The 24,768-nt window shown below is 38.9% G+C and overlaps 2 protein-coding genes across 6 annotated transcripts in view; one reads left to right on the forward strand and one right to left on the reverse strand.

Moving 5' to 3' along the window:
- The first annotated feature begins 333 nt into the window (after positions 1 to 333).
- Positions 334 to 7,055, forward strand: LOC108682363. 5 transcript variants are annotated; one of them, XR_001931568.2, is made up of 7 exons: positions 334 to 529; positions 717 to 935; positions 1,599 to 2,771; positions 3,383 to 3,691; positions 4,009 to 4,248; positions 4,903 to 5,099; positions 5,427 to 7,055. XR_001931568.2 is itself a non-coding variant. In XM_018171507.2 (7 exons), exons 3-7 carry the CDS (start codon positions 2,632 to 2,634, stop codon positions 5,565 to 5,567), a joined length of 876 nt encoding a protein of 291 aa, XP_018026996.1. In that variant the 5' UTR covers positions 334 to 529; positions 717 to 935; positions 1,599 to 2,631; the 3' UTR covers positions 5,568 to 7,055. The 5 variants fall into 5 exon arrangements, 2 of the variants coding, with proteins under 2 accessions (XP_018026996.1, XP_018026995.1); XR_007156927.1 differs by having other exon boundaries at positions 4,023 to 4,248; positions 4,917 to 5,099; XR_001931569.2 differs by having other exon boundaries at positions 4,147 to 4,248.
- A 267-nt stretch (positions 7,056 to 7,322) lies between these two features.
- The window catches only part of LOC108682361 (N-alpha-acetyltransferase 15, NatA auxiliary subunit), a 37,956-nt gene continuing 20,510 nt past the window's right edge, over positions 7,323 to 24,768 (reverse strand). The window contains exons 13-17 of the mRNA XM_018171504.2: positions 10,573 to 10,706; positions 10,074 to 10,259; positions 9,235 to 9,772; positions 8,902 to 8,999; positions 7,323 to 8,761 (exon numbers count right to left, since the gene is read on the reverse strand). Coding sequence (XP_018026993.1) covers positions 8,450 to 8,761; positions 8,902 to 8,999; positions 9,235 to 9,772; positions 10,074 to 10,259; positions 10,573 to 10,706 — 1,268 coding nt within the window. The 3' untranslated portion in view covers positions 7,323 to 8,449. The remainder of the gene's footprint in view (positions 8,762 to 8,901; positions 9,000 to 9,234; positions 9,773 to 10,073; positions 10,260 to 10,572; positions 10,707 to 24,768) is intronic.

Raw genomic sequence — 24,768 nt, forward strand, 5'->3', positions numbered from 1 at the left:
TGATTACCCTGTTCCCATGGGTAATTTGATACACTTTTATTTTGCATCTGGCACCTTACAAATATCATATGAGAATTTTTTGAAGATACCATACATACAATAGCCATTGCAAAGAACTATAAAATGAGCCTAAACTTGTTTATGAAATGTTTCATGGTAAAAAGTTATTAACAAAAAACACTCAAAACCATCCCTTAATACCTACCCCATTTAGTAGATTAAAAAAATAATTTTTTTTTTCTAAAATTTCCCATACATAACAGTGATAACACATTTTGGGTAAATTTGCAATTTAATTGTTTAACAGCATTATTAAATTGATTTATAATGTTATTAAAATGAATTTTGCAGAAACATGGATTTGCAATGATGGGTAAATTTCATGCACAAGTGTTCATAAATGAACTACATTTTGATGAAGAAAAGAAAGTATGTTTACTACTTGAAGGAAAAACAGAAGTTTCCAAAATTGATCTGCTTGGCACAGTTGTTTATCGCAACATCCAGGATAAGGCCTTCATTCTACATCGTAAGATATTTGGTATTAAATTCCATCTGTCTGAATAATTAGACTAATAATGAATTACTGCATATCATTAGTCTTATCTTGAGTAATTCAGTTGAGCTGTAATAGTTGCCCATATCAAAAATATTCTCCATTAGTAATATCTCTTGTAAATTGTTATTAAAATAAAATTTTCATTCACATGTTTCAGTTGATGATGGAACAGGCATTTTGCCATGTATCCAATTCCAGTCAGACCGGCAAGGCATCAGTGATTGGGATTTAAAAAATGTTCCAGAAGAAATTCAGCAGGTGTATCGGGACTCCTTATCTACCAGAGATAATGTTCCTGACTTAGGTGATTGCTTACATATTAGAGGAAGAACTTCGTTCTTCAAGGAAAAACCTCAGATTATCATCAATCAGATGCGTATCCTTTACTGCTGCGCTCCAAAACTACTGATTGATTTTTAAAATGGAATGATAATTGTGTTAGTATCCTGATATTATGTATATTTTATTTAAATTGCTTTACATTATAATTGCATGTTAAGTATTCAATAATATCAAATGCACTTACCATAGTAATTAGATTTAATTCTTCAAGTGAAATTTGCGCCTTCAGTGTTCAAAATTTTGAAAAATGCTCACACATACCTATATCTTAGAATCAACAGTCATTTTAACTGCATTTTCTCATTTATGGAAAAAAAGGTGCTATTGTGCTCGCCATGTCTGTCTGTTCATCTGTGTGTCTGTCTGTCTGTCTGTCCGTGACTTCACATTTTCGTCGACAAGAAAATGCACTCTCTGTCACTCACTGAGTACTAAGTTATATTTTTTTACAATCCTCAGAAAGTAGAAATTTCTGCTTATTACTTGTCAGACCACAAAAGGGTTAATGCTTTGTAGATACCCATGATAATTACAGACTTCAGAAGATAGTTGCAGAATTCCAGCTGCTGAATGATGCCGTTCACTGATATTGAGAATAGAATTCATAATACTGGTTCTTCTACAGCTTTCTTTTCCCTTCCTAGTTCTCTTGTTATGTTTTAAAAGTCTGTTAATTTTCCTTGACATGTTTGCCTAGGGCGTGTTTATGACATCAATGAATGGTGGTCAAGAGTATTGGAGATCAGCTCCATCCGCTCATCCATAGAAGATAAAAATCATTAAGGAGCTGTGGTTCAACTACTATACATGGCTGCTTTTAGTGTATTTTCAGTTTAATCACCAATTTCTACCGCTCTGTTAGCTTGTAAAGCTATATTCTAGAATATAATTTTGTGCAATTTCACAATTATTGTGCACAAACCTAACGGAAAGATTGTAGCAATGTACAAAAAATATTTTTGTATGTAGGGAAAGGCATATAAAACTGGCAATGGGTGTCCATTCAATTGAATTTGTCAAACTTGGTGCTTGTTCATGGTAATATAATTGAGATGATACCTTGACTGATGTTACAATTTTTTTACATGTCCTCAGTACAGTATTGATGATAATGATAATGTTGTAAGTTTTCAATGGTGATTCTCTGTCATGCATTCCAGAATATAAAAATAAACTATTTCCTGTGGTCTTTTTCAAATTGGTTCATTTTCTTCCTTTTATCATTCTTCTGAGTGTATGTTGCTCTCAAAGGCAAACTAGGGCCACATTACTTGTATAAACTTATGATAATTTGAAAGTGTTGCTTTTTTTCCAAATTAATGTTCATTTACAAAGAGATAAAGAATATGAATAATAGTTCCATGATTATTGTTGGCTGGATGGAATGGTGTATTCACAAATCATTACCATTGTTGATAAGGTCTTAGTCATAAAGGATGGTAGAAATGTGCTTCTTTTCAATAATTTGTTCTTTTGTTGAAATTGTGCAAAAAGCGATCTCTCTGTTCCTACAGAGTGACTATGATATAAATGTCTCTAATTTTTTAATTTTTGAAACAGTAATATCATAATCCTAGTTATGGAATCAACTTATGGATGATAATAATTAGACAAGTTTAGAGTGTTTTGTATGGAGTTTTCAAATTTTGTATAGCCCATTTACAAAGGCTCTTGGTCTCCAAAGATTGACTTTGTAAATGTCAGCATTGCCATGATGCCTTCCTTGAGTGATGTGTCAGTTATCTCCACTGCATCAGTTCTGTCAAGAACTCGTTCCTCTGCCAGAAACCATCTTTCTTCTCGAATCCAAGCTCGAGATGATATCTTGTCAAGACTACGAGGATTCCAGCACAATGTTCACAACCCTAAGGTGTTTGTTGCCAACTAATGATACTATCTAATGATATTGAGTACTAGTGATGATATCTGTTATTTACCGATTTTCCAAATATTTCTTCTATGAAGTGTTAAATTTTTGTATGTAGAAAGTCAGTCTTTTGTTCTGTTAATGCATCAGTCTTTTATATTTGTTTCATTTCTACTATAAACCAATGGGTTATACATAATACTGCATGTAACTCTGTTTCTTGTGGGGACACTGAGTGATGAGTGACACTCTTGTGTCACTCATCACACTGAGTTCATGTATTCAATAAACTGTATCATCGAGATTTCATTGTTAACCATTTTAAGCCTTTGAAAAAAAATTCTTTATTTTACATTGAATAGTGTACTCATGATATCCTCCAGGAACTGATGTTGCATTACTTACAATTTATCCCAAATAACTTTTTTAGATTCTTTACAAATGATATTCAGAGGTATAATTTTTTGTGGAAAATATGTTGAGCCTGGTGATAAAATTTACTTTAGTAGTTGAGCCAAATTTAAGATTATCTCGATTCAGGTGATCATAAACTTAACAGCCAGGATAAATGCTTCACCTCTGACTTGTAAGTTGACATTTTAAATATTTTTCAGGAATTTATTTACTTGTCAGCTCACGTGCTAGCTGCTGAGTTTGGTGACTTGATCCTGAAGCATCTGAACTGTTATCGAGCTAGGCTGGCGCCTCTGGCCCCTGAGGGAGCAATTGAAGGTTTGCTCTCCCCTGATGTAGATGGTTGTTTTGACCCCATCCAAGTCTTCCTGAAGAGAGCTTCTATCACTCAGATGGAAGCATTCTTAGCTGCACGTCTTAAATGGAGTGCTAAGTTTCTGACTGTTCTTTGTAGCTCGTCAACTTCACAGCAAAATCAGTTGTACCTCCCACGTGTATTGAGAGTAAAGGTGAGATTTATTGTTCACATTAATTTAATTAAATCAAATTCAGTTTTTTTTTGCATTTTTAAACAGTGGTCTGAATAATACAGAATCTATTATACTAACGATCTTCATGTATTATATAAAAGAAAAAACTGTGTATGGAATTTTGAGATGGTTTATGGTAAATTCTAGTTGTGTTCTTATGTTACTGCAAGTACAAAAATGCTCACACGTACTGTACCAATTTGCTTACTTGCAATTTTCATGATAAAAATATTTGAAATCCGTCGGCTGTTTTGCTACTTTTTATTTGATAAAATAAACAATAAAATTGAATGCAGGAATGTCTGATCAGGGTATGATTAAATCACCCAATGAAGATTACAAGAATGAACTGGAACGTGTCAGAGGTCGGGCTCGCCGAGTACTGCGCTCCCTTTCAGGAAATCTTTTCAACTTTTACTTATGTTTACCTAAAGGAAACAAACTTTGGAATGAACTGATCGAGTATGACGGATTCCTCTCGACCCTCTCCTTGCTTGGCCAGTTCGGTGAACGAACTGAGACATCTGGAAATGAAGGTCGGTTACTAGCCTAATGACGCCTCGCGTTTGTTGTGGCGTAGCTTATAGTGAATAGAGCCATACAAAACTTTCAGTTGGGTCTGGGTACTTATTTATTTGTCGAATTTTTTACAATATTACTGTTTAAATTGTATCTTTGTATATATATATATTTTTTTCAAGTTATTGATGAGAAGATTGCTTGTTACACTCGGTAAGTTTATTGTTATATTTACCCAAGAAAAAGGATTTTGGTACAAAATTGGATTTATTTATTTTTTATTAGTTTCTTATTGACAATAGAAGATTGCGAATACCTACAGTTGACTGCACGCTGTTGAAATACAGCTGTTGCCTGTTGAAATATTGAGCTTTAGCTTCCCTTGCGTGAACGTTGATTCGCGCATTTCTTATGACTAGGCTGTTATACGAGTGGCTATATACCGAATATTTGGTATAGCCATATACCATAAATAGCCTGCATTCGGTATATGGCTATACCGAATGCTGTGGTCGTAATCAAACGGTCAAACACGCATGCCACGGTTTCAAGTCTTCTGCATTTCAGAATGAGATGACCTGATCCTTGTTTCAGTGTCAATGAATATAATGAGTCTCTGATTCTTTTCGATTTGCAATATTGTCATTAATACCTAGTTTTTAATTGATCAGAGTTGTGCTGGCAGAACTTTTCGAGTGAAGATATTAGTGAGCTGGAATCCGTTTGTTCATCGCAAGCTGCCTCATCGCGAACTTCAGTGTTGGCTGTGACGCTGCTGAAGCGCGCGGCGTCCTGTGCCGAGAGCGCCAGGCACCGGCTCTACAGCCACGCTGTGCACTGCCTGGTGGCCGCAGGGGGAGGAACTCAGGTGAGCTGCTGCTGCTGTGCTTCTTTAGAATCAGTGGTTCTGAAACTTTTTCATCTTGGTATCAAATTTATCATGGGACTGTATCCATGTTATCATTACACAGGTATATATCATAATAGTATTGATGAATATGGCTGAATTAAAACATCAGAAATAGTTGCACTCTCCATTATTAGCTCAAGATTTAATATATGTAATTCTGAGGTCATTTTCACTAAGTTTGAGACCCACAGTTTGAAGCTCTTGCCGAGTGAAAATGAACACTTTTGATACTATTGTTGAGCGTGCACGTGAGGCATGGGTTTCAAAGTCTTGATTTTTTTGCAGTTCGCCTGTCATCTTGACGTTGACCAGCTGTTGCGGTTGCCATCGCCACCACTCACTGAACAGTGCCCCGACAATGCGGGCGTGCAGCTTAAAGATGGAACTCGTTTCGAATTTGAAAAATGCCCTCGCACTGAAAAGTGAGACAATTATTTCCCTGCATTCTCTCTTTTTATTTATTTTGAACATTTGCAAATCTTTTTTTAATTGTGATTTTTCTCCCGTAGCTATTTAACCGATGACGCCTTCTGTATGTACCGTACTTTATTGGCGAACAATACCTTGCAACTTTCGACGGCTTGTATAGGTTGTGTGTACGATTTTTTTCCATCTGTGGAAAGATTTAATTTTCGCTGAGCGAGATGTTTGAGAAATATATCATTTCCAGAGAAACTGGGAAATGTGACCATGTATTTGAGACGATGCTGTTGGAAGTGACAGAACATTTTGTTTGACAGTTTATGAGTGAAATATTGTTTGTAATGCGGAGTCAATGTAATATGTCTAGCAATGCACGAGTTATGAGACACAGGTCTAGCATTTAGTCACGTTTTATATGTTAACATATATGCTTGTTAACATATCGTTAGTTCTCAAACAATTCAGGAGCCTTGTAAGGTAAAGAAAATTTCTGATTTTTTTTTACAAATTTGTTGTAAGAGAGTGTTGAGTTTTTACCACGCAGTGTTGTGTCAAACTTGGAGTTAGATGATATGTGGAGATCCAACATGAACCGTCCTCCCTCGACAGCATTAGGATTGAAGTTTAAAACTTTTTATTGTATGAAATTTGATGTTTGCGTGAAAATTCGGCTACGTGCCACCTTGTACCTATGTTACATGCCAAGAATAACCCGGAAGTGTCTCGAGCTTACAGCTTCATTGCTGTGGGTCATGATATCCACAACCACGAGTTGAAGGCTGATTATCCGCCATATTTTAGTGGAACTGGAAACGCGCGCACGACTTTGTTGCCTGGTACAAATACCTTCAGTGGACACTGAAATGTTTTTTGTTGTCCCGTCAATGCAATTTTAGCTCCCATTTTTGTGCACAAACGTAGATGAATCATTTTGTTGATCACATGCTTGAATTATCATTTATTGTATTTTTTTTAATCACATTTACTGATATTTATGTAGGGCTTGCTTTATAAGGTAGGTTTACAAATGAGATAACGTTGCAATAGTGCCACAAAACCTGGCTACCTTGTTTACGAATCGCAAATGACGGGTAAATTAAAATGACTCATCTCGTTCCGGTACTAATATCAAAACTTGCACGCTCGATCAAGAACGTGCATGCTCTGTAATCCTTAAAGTTTGTGTCTAATTAAGACTACATACCTCGCAGCATGATTAGTTGCGTTTTCACCATATCTGGATCTTAAAATTAGCCAACATAAACATAGATTGGATATTATTATGTCATAATGTGTTTACGTTCTCTGCAAGCAAAAAATAAATCATTTTTATCCCTATGTTTTTACGTGACTATGAAGTCGGTGATATTAACTTATAAACTTTAATGTAATTTTTTTTAAATATGAACTTTCATTTGAATTGTTCGCCTCTGTTAGGATATAACTTTACATGACGTATGTAAAGATTCGTATTAATAAATTATTATTTAACGCTGCTTTACCTTACTCAAACATTATTGACAATTTAATTTAATCATTCAAAGTCTCTAAATTTTCGCAGCCATATACATTAAACATATTAACGGTTGTGCAAGCGCAAAGATACTAGACCTAAATGGCCCGAATTCAACAAAATCTGAAATTCGATGCGAGACGTTTGACGACGCAATTTTGTGAGCCCTATATTTCATAACATCTTGCAGCCCAGTTTTGTCGATGAAAATACCAGAACATAGGTTAGGATATTCGATGAAAAGGTTGAGTACTTACAAGCTTTATTGAGTGAGAAATGAAGCTTGATAACTCAATAAATATCATTCAGAGATATCATGGCTGGTACGGAACCTAGAAAACAAAACAATCATAGCCAAGAGTCTCTGGAAATGACTAACATTACAAGATATCTTGGACAAGCGTAAAAGAAAAGGTGAAGAGAGGCTCGCCAAACTCAGGAACGCACGCTCCCTAATGCAACTATCACACGGATCAAGTTAACCCTACCCTCTTTAAAAGTCTGGTATTACAGAATCGGTATCGTGGTTACAACGAGCACATTATTTAATGTTCGATCAACAATTTAGGTATGCATACAATGTGACTGTCGATGCGCTCTCTATGAACAGTCTGGAGAAATATCGGAATTAAACTATAAATTTCGAATCATGGTCGAGGACGAAGGTAGAGGGACACGCAAAATAATTTTGCCGCTTCTCTGGACACGTTGCCAACACAAAGATTCGCTAGCGGCTAGACAAATGCTCTGTGAGTTTTTTTATTATCGTTTCTTTTTTGTCAGCTTAAAAACCCCAAAAATTAGAGCATTATTATTTTAAGCTTGTAACCTCTGGTTCACGGAAGAAGGAATGATGTATGCAAAAGCAATAACAGAAGCAGTTGATAAAAAAAAAACTATTGAGCACAGTGGGCACGCCCATTCATTGAAGCAAAGGGCCATAAAAAAGTTTTCCTTAGAGGCAGATTTCGAAACGTAGACTGGAAACTAAGTCATATGTACAAGTAGTGATAGCCATTAGGTGTCGGAATCATTATACAAATATTTCTGCTTAAGCATAATTGAATTGAGACTAATTATGAAAACGATCTCTCACTACCACAAAGGAAGGCATCAGTTGACAGCTGTTCCAATGGCGGGAAGCAAGTGGCATCACATCACGCTGGTATCAACATCACAAATGAATCGTATGATTTTATTGCACCGCCGGGAACCCTAAGCGATGATGCTGGATTTTATTCTTAAAATTCACTCATTTCCTCCCACCTCTCCATATTATGTTCGCAACCAAATTCAAGAAACTACGTGAAACACCAGATAAGCGATTACCACTTAGCCGTGAATGAGTGGCCCTTTAAACGACACGATGATATTACCCATCAACGTGATTGACATGGTTGACAATGACCTCATCGTACTGCTGACAGTTAGCGGTGATCTCGTCGTCAGTAATTGACGGAGCAACGCTGGTGATGACGCCGCTAACGGCCGTCGTGGTGGCGAGAGCAGCCGCGCCGTCAGCGGTCGTGGTCGTTACAGTGGTCGTGTGGCTCTGCGGCAGCTCTGACATGAAAATCTGGGCGCGCGGAAACAGCTTTTGACTTTGCGACTTGAAGCGAAGGATTTCTTCAGGGGAGGCTTCGCATTCTAATCCTTCCAGCCACTCCAAAACGGTTTGAAGATTCTAGAAAGTAAATAGGATTAATGGCCTATATGTCCAAATAACTTTTCTATCAAGATATAAATAATCAAGCTAGTCTTAAGAGAAACAAGCTGACTGGATTTGTCAGTGTATTTTTACATCAGATTAGCAGGTAAACTTACTTCCAAGTTTCGGCCTTTAATATGATCACCGATCTCGGTGGCGATGCCAATAGCTCGTTGTTTCTGAACGCTGTCCAAGAACATCATCGAACGGGCAGCTGCAAGCATAAACGATATTATGGTACATCATACGACATAACTTCATTTGCAAAATTTAATTAAACATTATTTTACAACAAATCAATCATGATTAATAAAAATTCACCAATAGTACTTTACTAATGCGTAAAATGGCAGGGTAAGTGTCAAGTTTTCACATCATCGTTGTATTCTTCTACTAACGCTAAATCACCAATTACACGCTATTTCAAGCTAGCGGCGTTCCTGACTCACCCTGTAACCGGTGCGGTAAAGATTCGTTGTTCTTGTTGAGGAAATCTTCATTGAGTTTGACGGGGTCAACGGTCCCCACCAGACTGGTCATCACCTCGTGAATGATGGCGACCACAACCGCCTCCTGGGCGTCAAAATTGGCCTCTTCTTCTTCTAGGTTAATGCTGGGTTTGGTCGGAGCAATGATTTCTGTACTCGCATTGGTATCAGTTTTACAATTCTCGGTGTTGTTGGACGCAATGTTGTTCTGGTGATTGTGATGATGGTTCTTGCGCTGATTCTTGTCTTTGTTGTTGTTTTTATTATCCTTAGAATTCTTTATGTGCTTGTTACTTGGATGATGGTGGTTAGTCGGGTTAGGTTTGTTGGATCCTTGTTCGTTGCTCGGTAGAGGCACAGGCGTGGCAGACTCGGCGGGCGTTACGACAGGGGCTTGATACTTTCTTGGCAGAGAATCTTTGCAGTACTTCAGGAACTGAACGAAGCTCGTGTGCAGCTCGGGGTGATCGCGGTCCACTGACCATGCTCGTTTCAGTGACTGCAATAAGGAAGTTAATTCCAATTACACAAGTACACAAAATCCAAATATTGCAAAGCACACACATATGTTTCTCCAGCCTAAAATCATACAATGTAGTGCGAACATGGTCCGAGCGCGGAATGAGGCCCCTGGGATCGAAGGTTCTTCAAATCAGAACCTATTAGGTATTCAAGACAAAGACAATAATACAACTAAGCCATTGCATACAATGATCCGACGAAATTACCTCTATCTCGGAATATTAAACTTTAAAAAAATATCCTTTCGATAAAAAAAAATTAATGTTCAGAAGCCCTACTTGAAGCATGAGAAGCGGTTTGTTCCGCCGCAGGTGTATGCTGAAGGCGAGCAGGTGCGTGTGCAGGCGCTGCGGCAGGAGGGCCTGCAGGGGCCGTAAGAAGTTGAGCGCCTCGTTGATAGGGTCCGCGGGACGCTCCAGCTTGTGGGGAATGAGTTCCTCCTGAGGAGGGTTCTCCAGGTCATCCTGGAACACATTAGGAGCTGCTAGAACTCAAGTAGGAAGGATTTTCATGATGAACGTTGAACAAGGGTAATTATGAAACAAAATCTCACCAGTATACATATTACTTGCATCTTTACTAAGCAATTATGAATTGATTCCGATGCAATGTATCGCTCGAGACATACACTTTCAAAAATTCCCAGTCTCCTTTGGGATATTGAATATATTCTGAAAGAGCTTCTACAATTTTGGACACATTTTCGGTTCTGCCAACGAAATTGAAGAGGAATTTTTTTTAAATGAATAAGCATTCCGATATGATTGTTAGACTCGCCTGCCCCGACTGCTTCTTCTTCTGTTCTGCTTTCTTTTCTTCTTTCCGCTTCTCTTCCTGCTTGCGCTCCTCGGCTTTCCTGTTCTTGCGCTGCCTGGCGCGGTATTTCTTCAGCTCAGCGGGCGACATGTCCACTGCGGGCAAAATGCACACGTCAATAAAAGAAAGGTTTTACCATAAAAATCATTTATCGAGAAAGGACTTATAAGGTTACGGCACATAATTTGTTTATCTTAGTGCCGAGAAAAATTGCACACTTCAATAAAAAAAAAGAAGACATTACCCTAAAACGATCCATTACACAACCCACGAGCTTACGGTAAAAGAAGATTCGTTCATTTGTATTCAACGAACAATGACTACATGATACTTTTGAATTTTATAATTGTATAGTGTATTTCCAAACAGAAGGTTATAATAAACAGAAGGTACAACGACTTGACAACGTTCCAAGCTAGTTAGCTTTTTAATCTCTGTCGAGCAAGAGGCTTTTTTCACGACATTATCCAATGATCGCGATCAAAAAATAAATTCTCAGCGAATAAGAGATGATTATACATTAATCTCTCGTTAGATAGTATACAATACTTTCAAACTTTAATTTTTACAATCACCTACACAATCTGATGCTTTTTATACAACGCAAAACTCTGCTTTTGCGTGGATGACCTGGGTTTAGTCAAGTTAATAGATACAGAATGAGGGCGGAATTCGGTGGATACGCCGGCGCCGAGCGTGGCCGCTCAAGCATGCATGAGCGTGAGAGAGCGCGCAGCAGGTGCGCTGCAAATGAGCATCTCGACCAAACAACATACGCAGAAAATCGACGGTTTGATCAACGACGGTTTGATCAAGACGGGCGTGATGTTTGACGACTGCAAATTCTCAACTTCGAGAATATTTAGTATAATAGTTCAAACAGAAATTGGGAGCCGAATTTTGATTTGTGATGGTAGGGAGAAACTGGCAGCGGGTTTGCATTAAATTGTTCCTGCAAATGAGATTCATTGGAACGATAGGTCCGGTTAAATTAGGCACTTCATAAAAGAGAATTTGAGAAATAGTTCAGGAAAAGTTCGCTTCTGAGAAGTGACTTTAAATCACCGATACGGATGAAGAGGTCCTAACAAAATGCACAGCTTTCTAAATAGGTTTTCCAGCTATACATTTGAGCAGTGGTTCCCAAACTTTTTCAGGCTGGCGCCCCCTTTTGCTCCCTAGTGAACTTCTAGCGCCCCTTACAGACACATATAAGAACATATGCCTCTTTCTTGAAATTCAGTACGCTGCAATTTAATAGATAAATATTAAACACAAATGTATATTTCACAAATAGAACCCCATTTAGTGAACCAATATGTTTCTAAGCAGTTTTAACTGTTCAAGCACTAGAAACCTAGGACGTCTCGGGCAAATTCACGGCCGGACTCGTGGCCAGTCGCGCACGACCAATCTCCAAATTCAATTATCAAGTAATATCTCCCAAACTAATGAACGCAGCTCAAGGAAACTTGGAACATATATTCATCAGAGCCTAACATTGATTTTTAGCTCGTAAAAATTTTTAAATTTCACCTTCATTCGTGAGTTATATTGCGATAAAGGCCGCAATTCGCAGCGAACAAAGAATTTCTTCCAAACTACTGAACAGATTTGAACGAAATTTTGAATATGCATTCCTAACTACCAAGTGTTGATTTTGTTGGCTCGTAAACATTTTCAATTTTACCTTCGTTTGCGAGTTTTTTTTTTTCATTTCACAGTCATTCTTGATTTCACACTTCCTTATATTCGGCCCGTATCGCCGGATAATTTGTCGCTTAAATTCGCGGCGATCACCAAATTTCTTCTAAACTACTGAACAGATTTCAACAAAACTTTGAATATAAATACTTAACCTCTCAACGGTGATGTTTAGCTCGCGACAACTTTTCTATTTTGCTTTCGTTCGCGAGTTATACAGATATAGGAGGAACGAAAAAATTGTAGCGAGCTAAACATCATCGTTTCCATGAGGTTAGGTATTTAAATATTAAGTTTCGTTCAAATCCATTCAGTAGTTTTGGAAGTAATTTCTTGATTACTTTGAATTTAAGCACGTACTGCTGTTTAAATCACGAATGAAGGTGAAATGGAAAAAAACTCGCGAACAAAGGCACAATCGAATAAATTTTCATGAGCTAAACATTAACATTAGGTAGTTAGGACTGTAAATTCAAAATTTCGTTCGAATCTGCTCAATAGTTTGGAAAATTTTCTTGATTACCCGGTACTGTGAATTTCGGCCCGCATTGCCATATAACTATGGCAAAAACAAATGAAGGCAAAATTTGAAAAAAAAATTCACGAGCTTAACATTACCGTTAGGTCCTAATGAATTCGTGTCGTGTACCAAGTTTCATCGAGTTAAGGTCATTAGTTTGAGAGATATTACTTGAACATTGAATTGGAAATTGGCCGTGAGACCGGCCGCGAGTCCGGCCGTTAATTTGTCCGAGACATAAACCCACGATAGGTTAAAAAACAGATCTGGGTGAAAAAAACCATCGCTGGGAGTCATGATGTGCTGCACGTGTTGTGTACAAATCGTCAAACAAACGTTCGAACTTCGACTTCGGACTACCGCCCCCTATCGCCCCCCAAACGCCCTCTTCTTCCTTACCGCCCCCCAAAATCTTTCCACCGCCCCTAGGGGGGCGATATCGCCCACTTTGGTAACCACTGCATTAGAGCGAGCAATACTGCACCTTTTCGCGCAGCTCATTGAAGAAAATATAAACTAATATATCTATGAAATATACTCTAGAACTCAATATACAGTGGGATATAAATATTCATGGACAACTCTTCGGCCCGTGAAGCTAAAGAACAACCTATTCACATAAAAGTTTGTCGATTTTTTTTAATTTCTTCTCGGTCGAAACCGTTCCCAAACTGTATGGTAAATCTCCCTTTGTGGAAAGTTATTAATCCTGCGAAGGTAATGGAGAGAATAGTGTTAGAATTTAGTCAGAAAAATGGACGAAAAACGATTTTTTATTGCGGAATTTTAAATAGTGTTAAAAGATGGGAAACTTCAAGCAGCATTTCGATCGAGCATCAGTCATTAATGAACAGCTGCAGGCAAGTAGCTAACTTATTGTTAATGTGAAGGTCACATTCAAACTAAATATCGTGACAGTGCCTTCCTACACCATACTAATATTTCGAAATAACCCTGATTATCGGAAACAACCCGGAAAATGCGGAACAACCGGTTTACAAATACACTAATTGGATGTGACGAGGTAGGCGGCTCTTCAGTAAAGGCGCTGATTGCGACCAGCCTAGCTGGACGTGTTCATAAATGGCACGACGAAGCACGGAATTTCGTTCTGATCAATTTTGCCGTCACACTTGCAAAAACGGAGATTTTTTTTTTAGAATGACCGCTGAATTCAGCGTCAATTTTTGCGATCGAATTGCACCTGACAATTTTGCTTGAAAAGAACATACCATGAAAATTACGATTTTCGTACCCAAAGCACAAGCCAATAAAACATGTCTTTTAGTTCCCACTAAAAGTCAGTTAACTTCAACAAATTATGATTAATTGAAAAACAAAACCGATATGGTATTGTTTTTCCAACAAAAAATAATTTACAGGAGTTCTTGACGTGTATTTACAAGCCATTTTGCATAAATAACAATTTGAGAAATGTTACAGGCACGCATCACTTGCATACACAAACGCAGTACTGAGGACAGGAGATATATGAAGATGTTCAAGATTGACAAGTGGGAACAGATCTCATTCGTTTGACTTTTTTAATTATGCAATATGTTACGTGAACCTCCTATATCGCTGTTAAGTCAACACGGAAAACAACTTAGAACGACAATTCAATAATATCAATTATTGGTCTCCGTGATGGATTGAATTTTCAGGCGCTATAAATTTATTCTCTCAAATTAGTCCGTTATTTTCAAATACATAAACAAAATAACTACTCTGCTCACAGTTCAGGCGAACACCTAGCAATCCTCATTGCCAAGATAGGAACTGGTGGAAACAAATGAGGTCGGCCCAAAAGACCCATACAGATGTGAGGTTCTCTGCTTCGATCGTGAGCCTCAATATCCTCATCAGAACAAGGTCGAGATGGCAAGATTCAGGCGCACGGGAATACCGCGAGGTCGGACATCATCATTCATACGGTTGTAAGAGGCACTCAGGACCAATAATTTACAATACCCTAACACATTACAGCGCGCGGCCTTAAATGAAGAAGCTACAATGAGAGGTCCAAAGGTTAAATCTCGTTGTGAAGTTGAGTTATCTCATCAATTCGTACAACAAATGGTCTCAGAGGCATCTACACTGACTTTTTTGTGATTTTATGAATAACGATTGCAAGATTGCGGCGTTTATTTCAGCCAGAACAATGTCAAGGATCGCAAAATTTCCACCAGAAGACAAGGGCTCGCATCAACCCTACGATTGATGATACGCCTGTTGGCATTCCCGTTATTCCTACGGCAGGGCCCGGAACTGGGCAGATTTGGACGGGGAAAATCCGGTTGAAAAACCCTGCACTATGCGGACCTTGACACATCAAAAGTTCTACGGATAAATCAGTTCCAGAAATAATACACCATTTGCACACCAGGGAGAAATAATAGAAGCATTTACTTATTAGAACTATGGACACGACTCCAAGTACTAATTTGTCAGCAACTCACTCTGTATGAGACCGTCCTTTAATTATCTAAACCAAATCGCACATGCATCGAGCACCCAAATTCTGGTGCATACATATTAATTTGGCGAACTCGTACGTTACTGGTTTGGTTTTTTGGTTTCTTCCAACCCGGATACCCTGATGCAACGAGGTTGCAGGGAATGAAGGGGGCTGCATGGCAACCAAACTGGTTCAGCGAGACGAAAAAATGCAAAACTAAGCATCACGGGAACTTTTCAGAATGGGAGGGCACGCGGAGGACATAAAAATGGAGCGCTCATAACCATACTTCCATCCTTCTAAACCAGGTTAACATTTGAGAACTGGACCATGGCTTGAAGAAAAAAGTTTTTTTCTCTAAACGTTTCTTACAGGTAGCGACCACCAAAATTATTGTATTGCGCAGGCGATGAATGTGTGCAAAGGTATTGCAGCAAAAGTAGTTCGTTGTAGAACACGCGTTCTCACATTAAAAAATTCGTTATGGATATTCATGAATTTCCACAAAAACATTAAAGCTAGTTGAATATTTACCAATATGCGGTTTTCATGCTTCTCTGATCGGCAAAATGAACTTGACACAACAAAATTTAGCAAAAGATTATAGGTGAGATCTCATGAAATGGATGTTGAGGAAATGTGAATCGACATCTAACAACGTCTCCACAAAATAGGATTAACGAAAACCAGTTTTTAACACTTGTTAGCGTGGAACATTGAGTCGCACGAACTTCACAGAAATTATTCAGTGACAAAAATCGATGAAGAAAAACGAGTCATCGCTGGGACCGATCAGCCGTCTATTTTACTGGAAGAGTCGAGCAATTTAGCGAGGCTTGCTATCATAGCTCAGCATAGCTGATGCCAATAATGAGCGCAGCGCACGCCGCGCACAAATGCTAATGAATGCCAAATGAGACGCAGGCTCTTGGGCTCACACGGACGATCGAACTAATCGCATTAGCGAAACAATGTGCACAGGAAAAGTGGAAGGCAGCCAACGAATTTAGGAGCTTCGTGGAATAAATGCGTCAGCAGCAAGAAATTGAACAAATCATACCATCAGAAACTAACTAAGAAATTGAACAAATCATACCATCAGAAACTAACTAAGCAAGTTGAGGCTCAGATTTCATCATCAATATTCAGTATGACTACTATTGCCTCTGTTATTACGCGTGAGTTCACGCGTAACATGTTCAGCACTAAAGCTCCCATACTCGACACACACATACTTGCAAGAGGGACAAATTAATTCACTCCGAATAAAAATTAATCTCGAAGCGAAAAAGCTTCATTTCCTCTTTCATGGAACTGTGGAAAATGCTTCGATTAGCGTATGATTGCGAACTGATGCCTTATCAGTTAAACAATGGTCAAGGAGAAGCCACCGACACATTACTCGAAGTTAATCAATGGAGATTGGAAAAAAAATTGCCACACTTTGACATGTGATCATGAGTGCCCTTAATGATAATGACATGCAGTGTGAAGCAGGTGTTCTGACCCACGCCACATGACTCAATGGAGGTCTCCACATCAACGGTCAGTAAACACGATTAGCGGCGTTGAATGTTTCGTCTTAATAGAGTTCATTTGATCTCTTAGGCATGTTTCTTCTTAATAGAGTTCATTTGATCTCTTAGGCATACCTTCGAAACTCAGGACGAACGAGGGATTTTCCGACAGTGTACAATGCGATGGAAACATTAAATAATGCGATAGGAAGCCTACATTTAGAAATTTGAGCATAAAGATCTCGCAAAGAGGATTAAAATTTAGTACGAAATTAAACTTAAAGCCTTCACTTCGAGATTTCACATTGTCGAGTCGAGGCGTCAATCGTACGTCGTAATGTCACAACGACAAATCAAAGCCGCAACAAGAAGCTCGTCATTCATAAAATTCATACAAGGATATGTCGGCAATTTAATTGATACAAGGAATGTCGGCGTCATACGGACTATTAGCTGGGAATGCCATTGACATTTGAGACGATAGCAATGCGTCTTCCTGTTGACTGAACTGACTTATAGAAATTAATACCATTGTGTTGGGACGCGGGAGTAATTAATCGGAAATGCCTCGTGATTGTTATTTATACAGTCCTGATTCATGCCAAACATGAGGCTATTACAACAGAAGGTTCGACGCAAAAAATTCCCGCCACAGCCGAACAAACTAAATTAAAAAAAAAATTATCCACCTCAAATAAGTTGTGAAAATATATTCATTAACACAGCAAAAAGTTCGACAGAGACCTTTGCGCATTCAAATGCGATACAAAAAAAAAAAGGCTAAACTCGGACTCAGAAACATCAGAGTAAACCCTATAATCTCAGACCAGAGACTCAGATTACAATGAGTCGTGGCAATAGAAGGACAAGCAATAGAAATAAGATGCTTGGCCATGAGAAGGCAGAGGAGGACGGGATGATTAGCGAGTAGAAAGTTGCAAGAAACTGGAAAGACGACTTAAGTGAAGTTAGCAAGCCTACACCAAACCCGTCATGCTCAAGTTCTGTAATGATGAACTTAACAATTAATCCTACACCAAAAAGCGTTTAGCTTGCAATAGAGGAAAAAGGCAGAACAATTTACAATAAAAAGTAAAATGAACAAGAAACTCGAGATAAACTGTATCACGAGTTTGTGGTTTGCGTTCCGAGATTATCCACGATGACGGTCAAATAAATTACGAACAAAATCCATGCCAGGGAGGTAAAAAATTAAAAATTGTACGATAACAACCCTCTACCGCCGTATGTGGCGGTTCCCTCCGGGAACATAAACTTTCAACTTAAATTATACGTAAACTATTGAGTGTATAGCAACTTGAGAACGTTTGTACGCAACTGAGAACGTTTCAAAGTTGTCGTACGTGGCGGCAACCATCAGTGCAAGTTATTTTGCGCTCACTAGAACGTATCCTTTTTGGGAAGTAGGCTTGTGACAATTTGGCTCCGGTTACTCATGTCAGGCGGTAGAGGGTTAAATTACCTTCACAGACATCAGAGCATAGTAAAGAGAAATACTGCGATTGCCGCGTCATGAGTCGAAATTTAATATAATTATGCCAACATATTTCTAGCAGAGGAGAGAGTTAACAAGTCAATGCAGGGAAGCACGAAGGCGCCAGCTGCTTTACTGAGGCTGAGACGTCTGTCGCTAACGGCACATCAGTTGAGCTGACTGCACTGACGGCAGTTACTTGCCCTTTAAAACTAACCAACTTGATCAACTTTACATGATAAAAGTTCAAAGATGCTACTTGTGCATATAGTGGCGATAAAAACAGCCTAAAAGGACACGTGTAACATTTGTTTCACCCTTCTAAAACAAGTATGATGATGCATGCTTGTTCTTAATTCCACGAGAATAAAATTTAAATGGCATCATCTGAATATAGACGAACAAAATTTAATCTTATTCGCACAGGATTACTTTGGACGTTAAAATAAGAATTTTCTGGATAATTTAGTACGAGAAATACGAGATGAATAGCACATGAGCAGACGTGGAGAAGTCACCCGAACACGCCAGGTAGCCAGGTATAGGAGGCGAAGCTACACTCAGATAAATCATAAATGAGTAACACTTTAACCTAAACATAGACATACTTTGTACCCTTGTGTGTGCCATACTGACCCAGGTGTCCCATTAAGAGGGCGTATCAGTGCTACGTGCAAAAAGTATCAATTTGGACTATATGACCGATTCGTGTGCTTAGTGTAAACATGTCTTTGTTAAGCGAGAGCACACTGGGATAATAAGGTTATTGCAAACTATTAAATGTCTTTAAACTATATATGAAACAGAAACATTGTCAGGAATAACTACCGCAATGAGAAACAACCGTACGTAAGTGGCTTGGCCACACGGAAATCTTCCAGTAAATTTTAAGTCGATGAACAACGAAACAATCTCGACCACGAGAAGAAGAGGCGGCAGCTCTCGACTCGAAGGTGACCTTGCTGATATATGCGTTGCAGGCAGGTTCATTGCCGGCAGAGACAACATATCATTTTACGAAGGTAATAAATTTCTAGAATAATTTACTTCATTTATATTACCAACATGGTTTATCAACAGGAATTTCCATCTGCTCTGAATTACAAACAGTTTTCGTGACAGTGATCTGAAAATAGACATGCATCAACGCACACGAGTACGTAGAACGCGAGACCAAAACTAAACTAAACCTTTGCGAACAGGACACATTGTAGAGCCACTAAGTTTCATGGTTAATTATGAGGACTCCCACCATAATGCACAACTTGTTAGCAATGTAGGCCTGAATTGAGATGCAAAGAAGCGATCAAAAATCATCAGTTATTTACGAGAAGAAGGTCGTTGCAACTTGCAGTGAGCCAGCAGACGCTCCAAACAACAGACTGAAGGACGTCTAACAAATGAAGCTCGGCAACACTATAATATTAAAGCAATGCAAGTGCATTGGTAAGAATTGTAATTCTTTACTGCATCATAAATTATGTTTGTGACAAGTCACACCATTATAAATTCGAAGAACTATCACAGAATGATGTCCCCAGATAAATGAAAATGTAAGCATTGCTAAATGCTTCTCTGAGATATTTGACACCACGAAAAATGATATCATCAGGCGTAACAAGGGAAATAACAAGGCTTTAAAGAACGCAATGCATTTTACTGGCCTCAAGGCCATAGGATGATAATTTCAAACAGAATATAAAGCACTCTACGAGGAAGATCCGCGATAAATTGCGTCGAAATTGGTATAAAAATTCACAAGTGTTGTCGGTATTCGAGTTTGACCAGCAGAACACGAATAGAAATGACCTCATTCGGGGAGGTCGAGAGAATTTGAAACACATAGCGCACAATGGGAAGAGAACACGCACGCGTGAAGTCCGTGATTAGCCAGCAGAACACGGCAATAATTCGTCAATAATATCGGGGCACAAACTGTGAGAGGCAGCTTATCGAACACTGACAATAACGCAGGTCTTCCATTATGCCGAGAGCTGAAAATTACGTCTTCGTTGATCGGAAAAAGATTCCAACATAAAAAAAATTGCACCGAGTGTGTGTTTTATCACATCAATGAAACGTGTTTCACGCAAAAAGATGCCACCCGACGTTCGTGCGAATTGTTAAAATGAGGATAAATGAAATGGCCAGCGTCGTAATTCAGCGCTAGTAGGAACGCTTTTTACAAACTCGACCCTGTACTGCGGCCGAGGGATATTCATACAACATGGCGTAACGGCGTCATAAAGCACGCCTACAAACAATTAAAACGTGAGCTGATTAACGAAGCAGGCTAACACATTTTTGTGGACATCCCAGCTTAGAGGTGCTGGTTTTCCCGAACCCAGCATTCCAGCGCAGGCAGGGTAGGCAGACAGTCTTTTCCGTTGATAGCAGTCGTAACCTGGGGTCGCCACGCAACTGGTTCCTTATGGATGCCGTGCCAGCACAAGCCTGAAGATACCGCACCGCGGATTTTCACATGGCTCTAGGAATCATAGTTTCACGTCTCTTCACAATTGGTTAAAGCAGCATGCGTTATTTACCAAAAGTAAATAGTTAATTCTAACGCGCGTTTTTATTATTAAGGCATTACTAACTTGGTAAAAAGTAAATATTAACGTACGATCCTAGTCATGCCACTGCGATCGTAATGCAGGAAAGCAAGTGATATACGCATACAAATAAATAGATTTTCAAGCTTTGCGAACGATCTCACGGAACAATGCTCTCCAAACATATGCGTCTTCAAAGTTTTTTATTGGAGTGAGACAAGAAGCGAAATTGTTTATCGAAGCATAACCCTCAATGAAGACCATATTTCCTGGCTAATTACTTATAATTCAGCTTAAGATGGAACCATGCTACCGCTTACTGTAAAAGCTTAATTAACGGGTGCCACCTGGCTCAACTCACGCGCGACAAGCCTTTGACCAATGGAGCTCGTATGAACAACGACCTTTGAACACCTGAGGCACAAACAGGCACGTAACATTTTCCCAAAACCGATATGTGATTAAACTACACGCATGTGACTCGCATCAACTTTTTTCTCGTTCACAAAAAGTAGGAAACAACTGACGGATATGTGGAGTGATACAAAACTCGAATGAGTAAATTTTAGAACTTCACATTGAAGGGTCGGTAGCATAACTATCTATATAATTGAAACAACTCGAAATTTAAAAACTGAATATATGATGTACTTTTCCTAAAACTGCGACATTTTAAATAGCTAATTGTTGCCAGTAGTTGTATGAATATTCAATACATGCATAGTACTAAATCGCTTGCAAAGCGCAGCGAAATAAAAAGTTTATCATACGACGCGTGAGCGAGGAAAACATCAACTTGGTAAATTGTGTAACTAACAAGTTTGATAGCCTTGAAAGTTAATTGCCTGGGATCAATAGAATATTGCTTCACGAGCTTGCTTGTTAATAAGAATTCCATTCATCCAGACTAGATTGAGACGAATCTCAACTGAAGAAAAACAACGATAAAAAGAATAAGTTTCAAACGTAAGTCCCGACACTTTATGCACAACCGAAATAATGAACAACGCAGTGAACAATAAGATTGACGTTAAAAAAAATATCGCGACTACGAAACGAAATTCTTTCTCGAGATCTACTTGCTAAGAGAAGGAGCCACGTAGCACTCCAACACAATGAAGTGATAAAGCTTCGTTAGCGGCGCGCTCAGCCGTCATCTCATGGCGACATCAATGCCACGAGTAATGATCTTAGCTGAGCTGCTTAATTGGAGCTCAATGCAACTATGCCCGTTCCGTTGCTAGAATTCGTTCTGAACCATCATACCTCTTCATCGTTGGTAAATAAGTGCAGCATATCTAATAATAACGATCGAATAGTAAAAGCATCCAATACAATCATTGTTCATAAAGGAAGCACATAGTGAGACCTAGCTGCACGGCTCGAACAATTTTTTTTTTACTTTTGCTCTCCCGAGACCAAAATCATGGAAAAATTCAAGATGCAGAAAATGTATAAAATTCCGCAATGCTCGACTATTGATATTCCGTGCTGAATGATAACATTAGCTATTCAGCACGAGCATTGCGGAGCATAATATAAATAATTTTGTATGTTTTAGGAGGCTAGAATATACCAGGTAACTCAAATGGCTCACATCTTCTATTGGCATGGCCGTAGTGCATAAGGATTCACAAACAAAAGAATTGTTGCAATTATCATACCTAATGATGTTATTATTCATATTAATATTTCCTATAATATTCCGTAAGCAGTAAAAGCAGTAGCAGCACTACTAAATGATAGCAATATCATAGTGCAGCAGCAGCACGGCTCAACATGTACAGCAGCAGCACTATTACACGATAGCAATACTAGCGTGCAGCAATCACGCACATCAGCAGCACCACTGCATGATAATATTATCATGATATGCATGATATGATGATATTATCATGCAGCAACAGTAACGTTCATGACGTCACGAGTGAGGCGCCTGGTGGACCGGACCTGCCAGCGATGTGACGTGGCGATGAGGTCATCGGGCGGCACATATGGTCATTGGTAACACAGCACGCGCAGTAAACAGTGATGACATCACACGAACCTACCTTTAAACCGTAGTGCGAGTAGAGAGGATTTCCAGTGCAGCGATTGAGTCATAAAAACCTTATTTTATAATCAAATTCAAAGGCAGTCAAGTCAATTGCAAAAAAAAAAAAATTGCACCGTGTGTATGAGAAGTTCAATTCAGTGCGTAACTTTTTCTTCCGCACAAGCAGACAAAGGCGAGAACTGGGGCAGCTGCGTGACTAAGACTCAAGCCCTCAAGTCGTATTCGAAATTGCGCTCAAATCGTTCCCAGGAGCTACCGGTTCGTAAAAGAATGATTTAATTATAGAATGAGCGTTAGCAAAGATATAATGGTGTAGCAAGCTAGGCAATGCACTGCTAAATTCATCAGTTTTTTTTGCCAGCCATATTATTAGGTGCTCCTAATGCTAAAAATTAATTGGTATTCCTCGCGAATATTCAAAGTATCGGCTATTACTATAAGAAGACTCGAGATCATGACGGCCAATGATCAAGAGGACATGGATCATGACGGTTAAAATACGTTCAGGAGATTGTTCAGTAAATATAAAACGCATAACCTTGCGGCACCAAAAAAAACTGCACATAATTTCCCTACACAATTACAGCCACGCCCACGCTTAGCAGATGCCAAGGAATAACGAATAGTTAGAGGTAACAAATGTCATGCGATAATGAAAGCCGTCACAGCGACAGTGAAGTCAACGGTCGGAGTCGACCCCTGCCCCCGACATGTAGATCGCTAAGCTGGATTTTTTCACAGCGCTGATGCTAGTCTTTATCATAACGGGGGCAAAACAAGCAAAGAAAAACAATATATAAAGACAGGTCATGTCGTCATTTCCTTCCTTGCAATAACTGCGCTAGACGGCGACGTCGCTCCATGCAGGCATTAAAATGAACGCAGACAGAGCGAATGCAGATACAGTCCTGGCATTAAATGAACTTGGACCATTCTATCAGTATCGTATTGAAGGCTGAAATAATAACCACAATATAGAGGTTAATATGATTAAATGAACTATAAAAAGATCAAAACTGGAAGCGGCGCAAAACAACTAATAAAATAAGTTGACGATCAACTGCTTTTGTTATTGTGTTCCTAACAAAAAAAAAGAAAAGAAAGCTATCATATATTATGCGTGGAAGGTCAGCTCTCTCCTCACGACCTCTCCCAATCCGTCTCGCTGCTGAGCTTGGCAATCTATTTATCAAAAATTGCCTTTGAAACTGAAAATGCACAAGGTGTAGTATATTCCAGTCCGAAATCATAAGTGATTGCGAAACAGAAGGCTATTAACAATTTTTTTTGTCGAGTGGATTAATAAAATAAGTCCCAACATATTTGAGACCATTATTGACAAGTAATCACTAACATGCATGTTAACATTCACATTAGGCCATAAATTTTTAATAGGTCAGCTTTTGAAATAAAATAAGGATGTATACATAAGAATTATGAATATTACATTAGAACATTATTAACGTTTGTTTCCGAACATCCAGCAGAATGTCATGGGACATGCCAAGCTGTCAGAACCTGTGCCGCCAAATGACACGGCAGGCACCGTGTTTCGATATACAATAACACAACAAATAACCAATAATGAATATAAAATCAGTATTATTAAGTACGTTCACCCAACCAAATGTCGTGAGGCATCCCAAGCTATCAGAACCTGTGCCGCCGATAACACGGTGGACACCGTATTTCGATATACAATAACACAACAAATAACCAATAATGAATATAAAAACAGAATTATTATGTACGTTCACCCAACCAAATGTAGTAGGGCATCCCAAGCGGACGGCACCTATAGCGGCCAGGGTACACGGGGAGGCGCCGTGTCTGCCACGTCATCGGAAGGCCG

This window comes from Hyalella azteca, unplaced genomic scaffold (assembly GCF_000764305.2).
Source record: "Hyalella azteca isolate HAZT.00-mixed unplaced genomic scaffold, Hazt_2.0.2 contig10335, whole genome shotgun sequence".
In the NCBI taxonomy this organism is placed as follows: Eukaryota; Metazoa; Arthropoda; class Malacostraca; order Amphipoda; family Hyalellidae; genus Hyalella; species Hyalella azteca.

Bases quoted from the DNA above. Each gene is read 5' to 3' on its own strand.
- LOC108682363 (XM_018171506.2), top strand. From the start codon at position 2,613: ATGATGCCTTCCTTGAGTGATGTGTCAGTTATCTCCACTGCATCAGTT. The intron at 3,692-4,022 runs GTGAGATTTATT...ATGTCTGATCAG, and splicing joins CACGTGTATTGAGAGTAAAG to GGTATGATTAAATCACCCAA. The intron at 5,100-5,426 runs GTGAGCTGCTGC...ATTTTTTTGCAG, and splicing joins CCGCAGGGGGAGGAACTCAG to TTCGCCTGTCATCTTGACGT.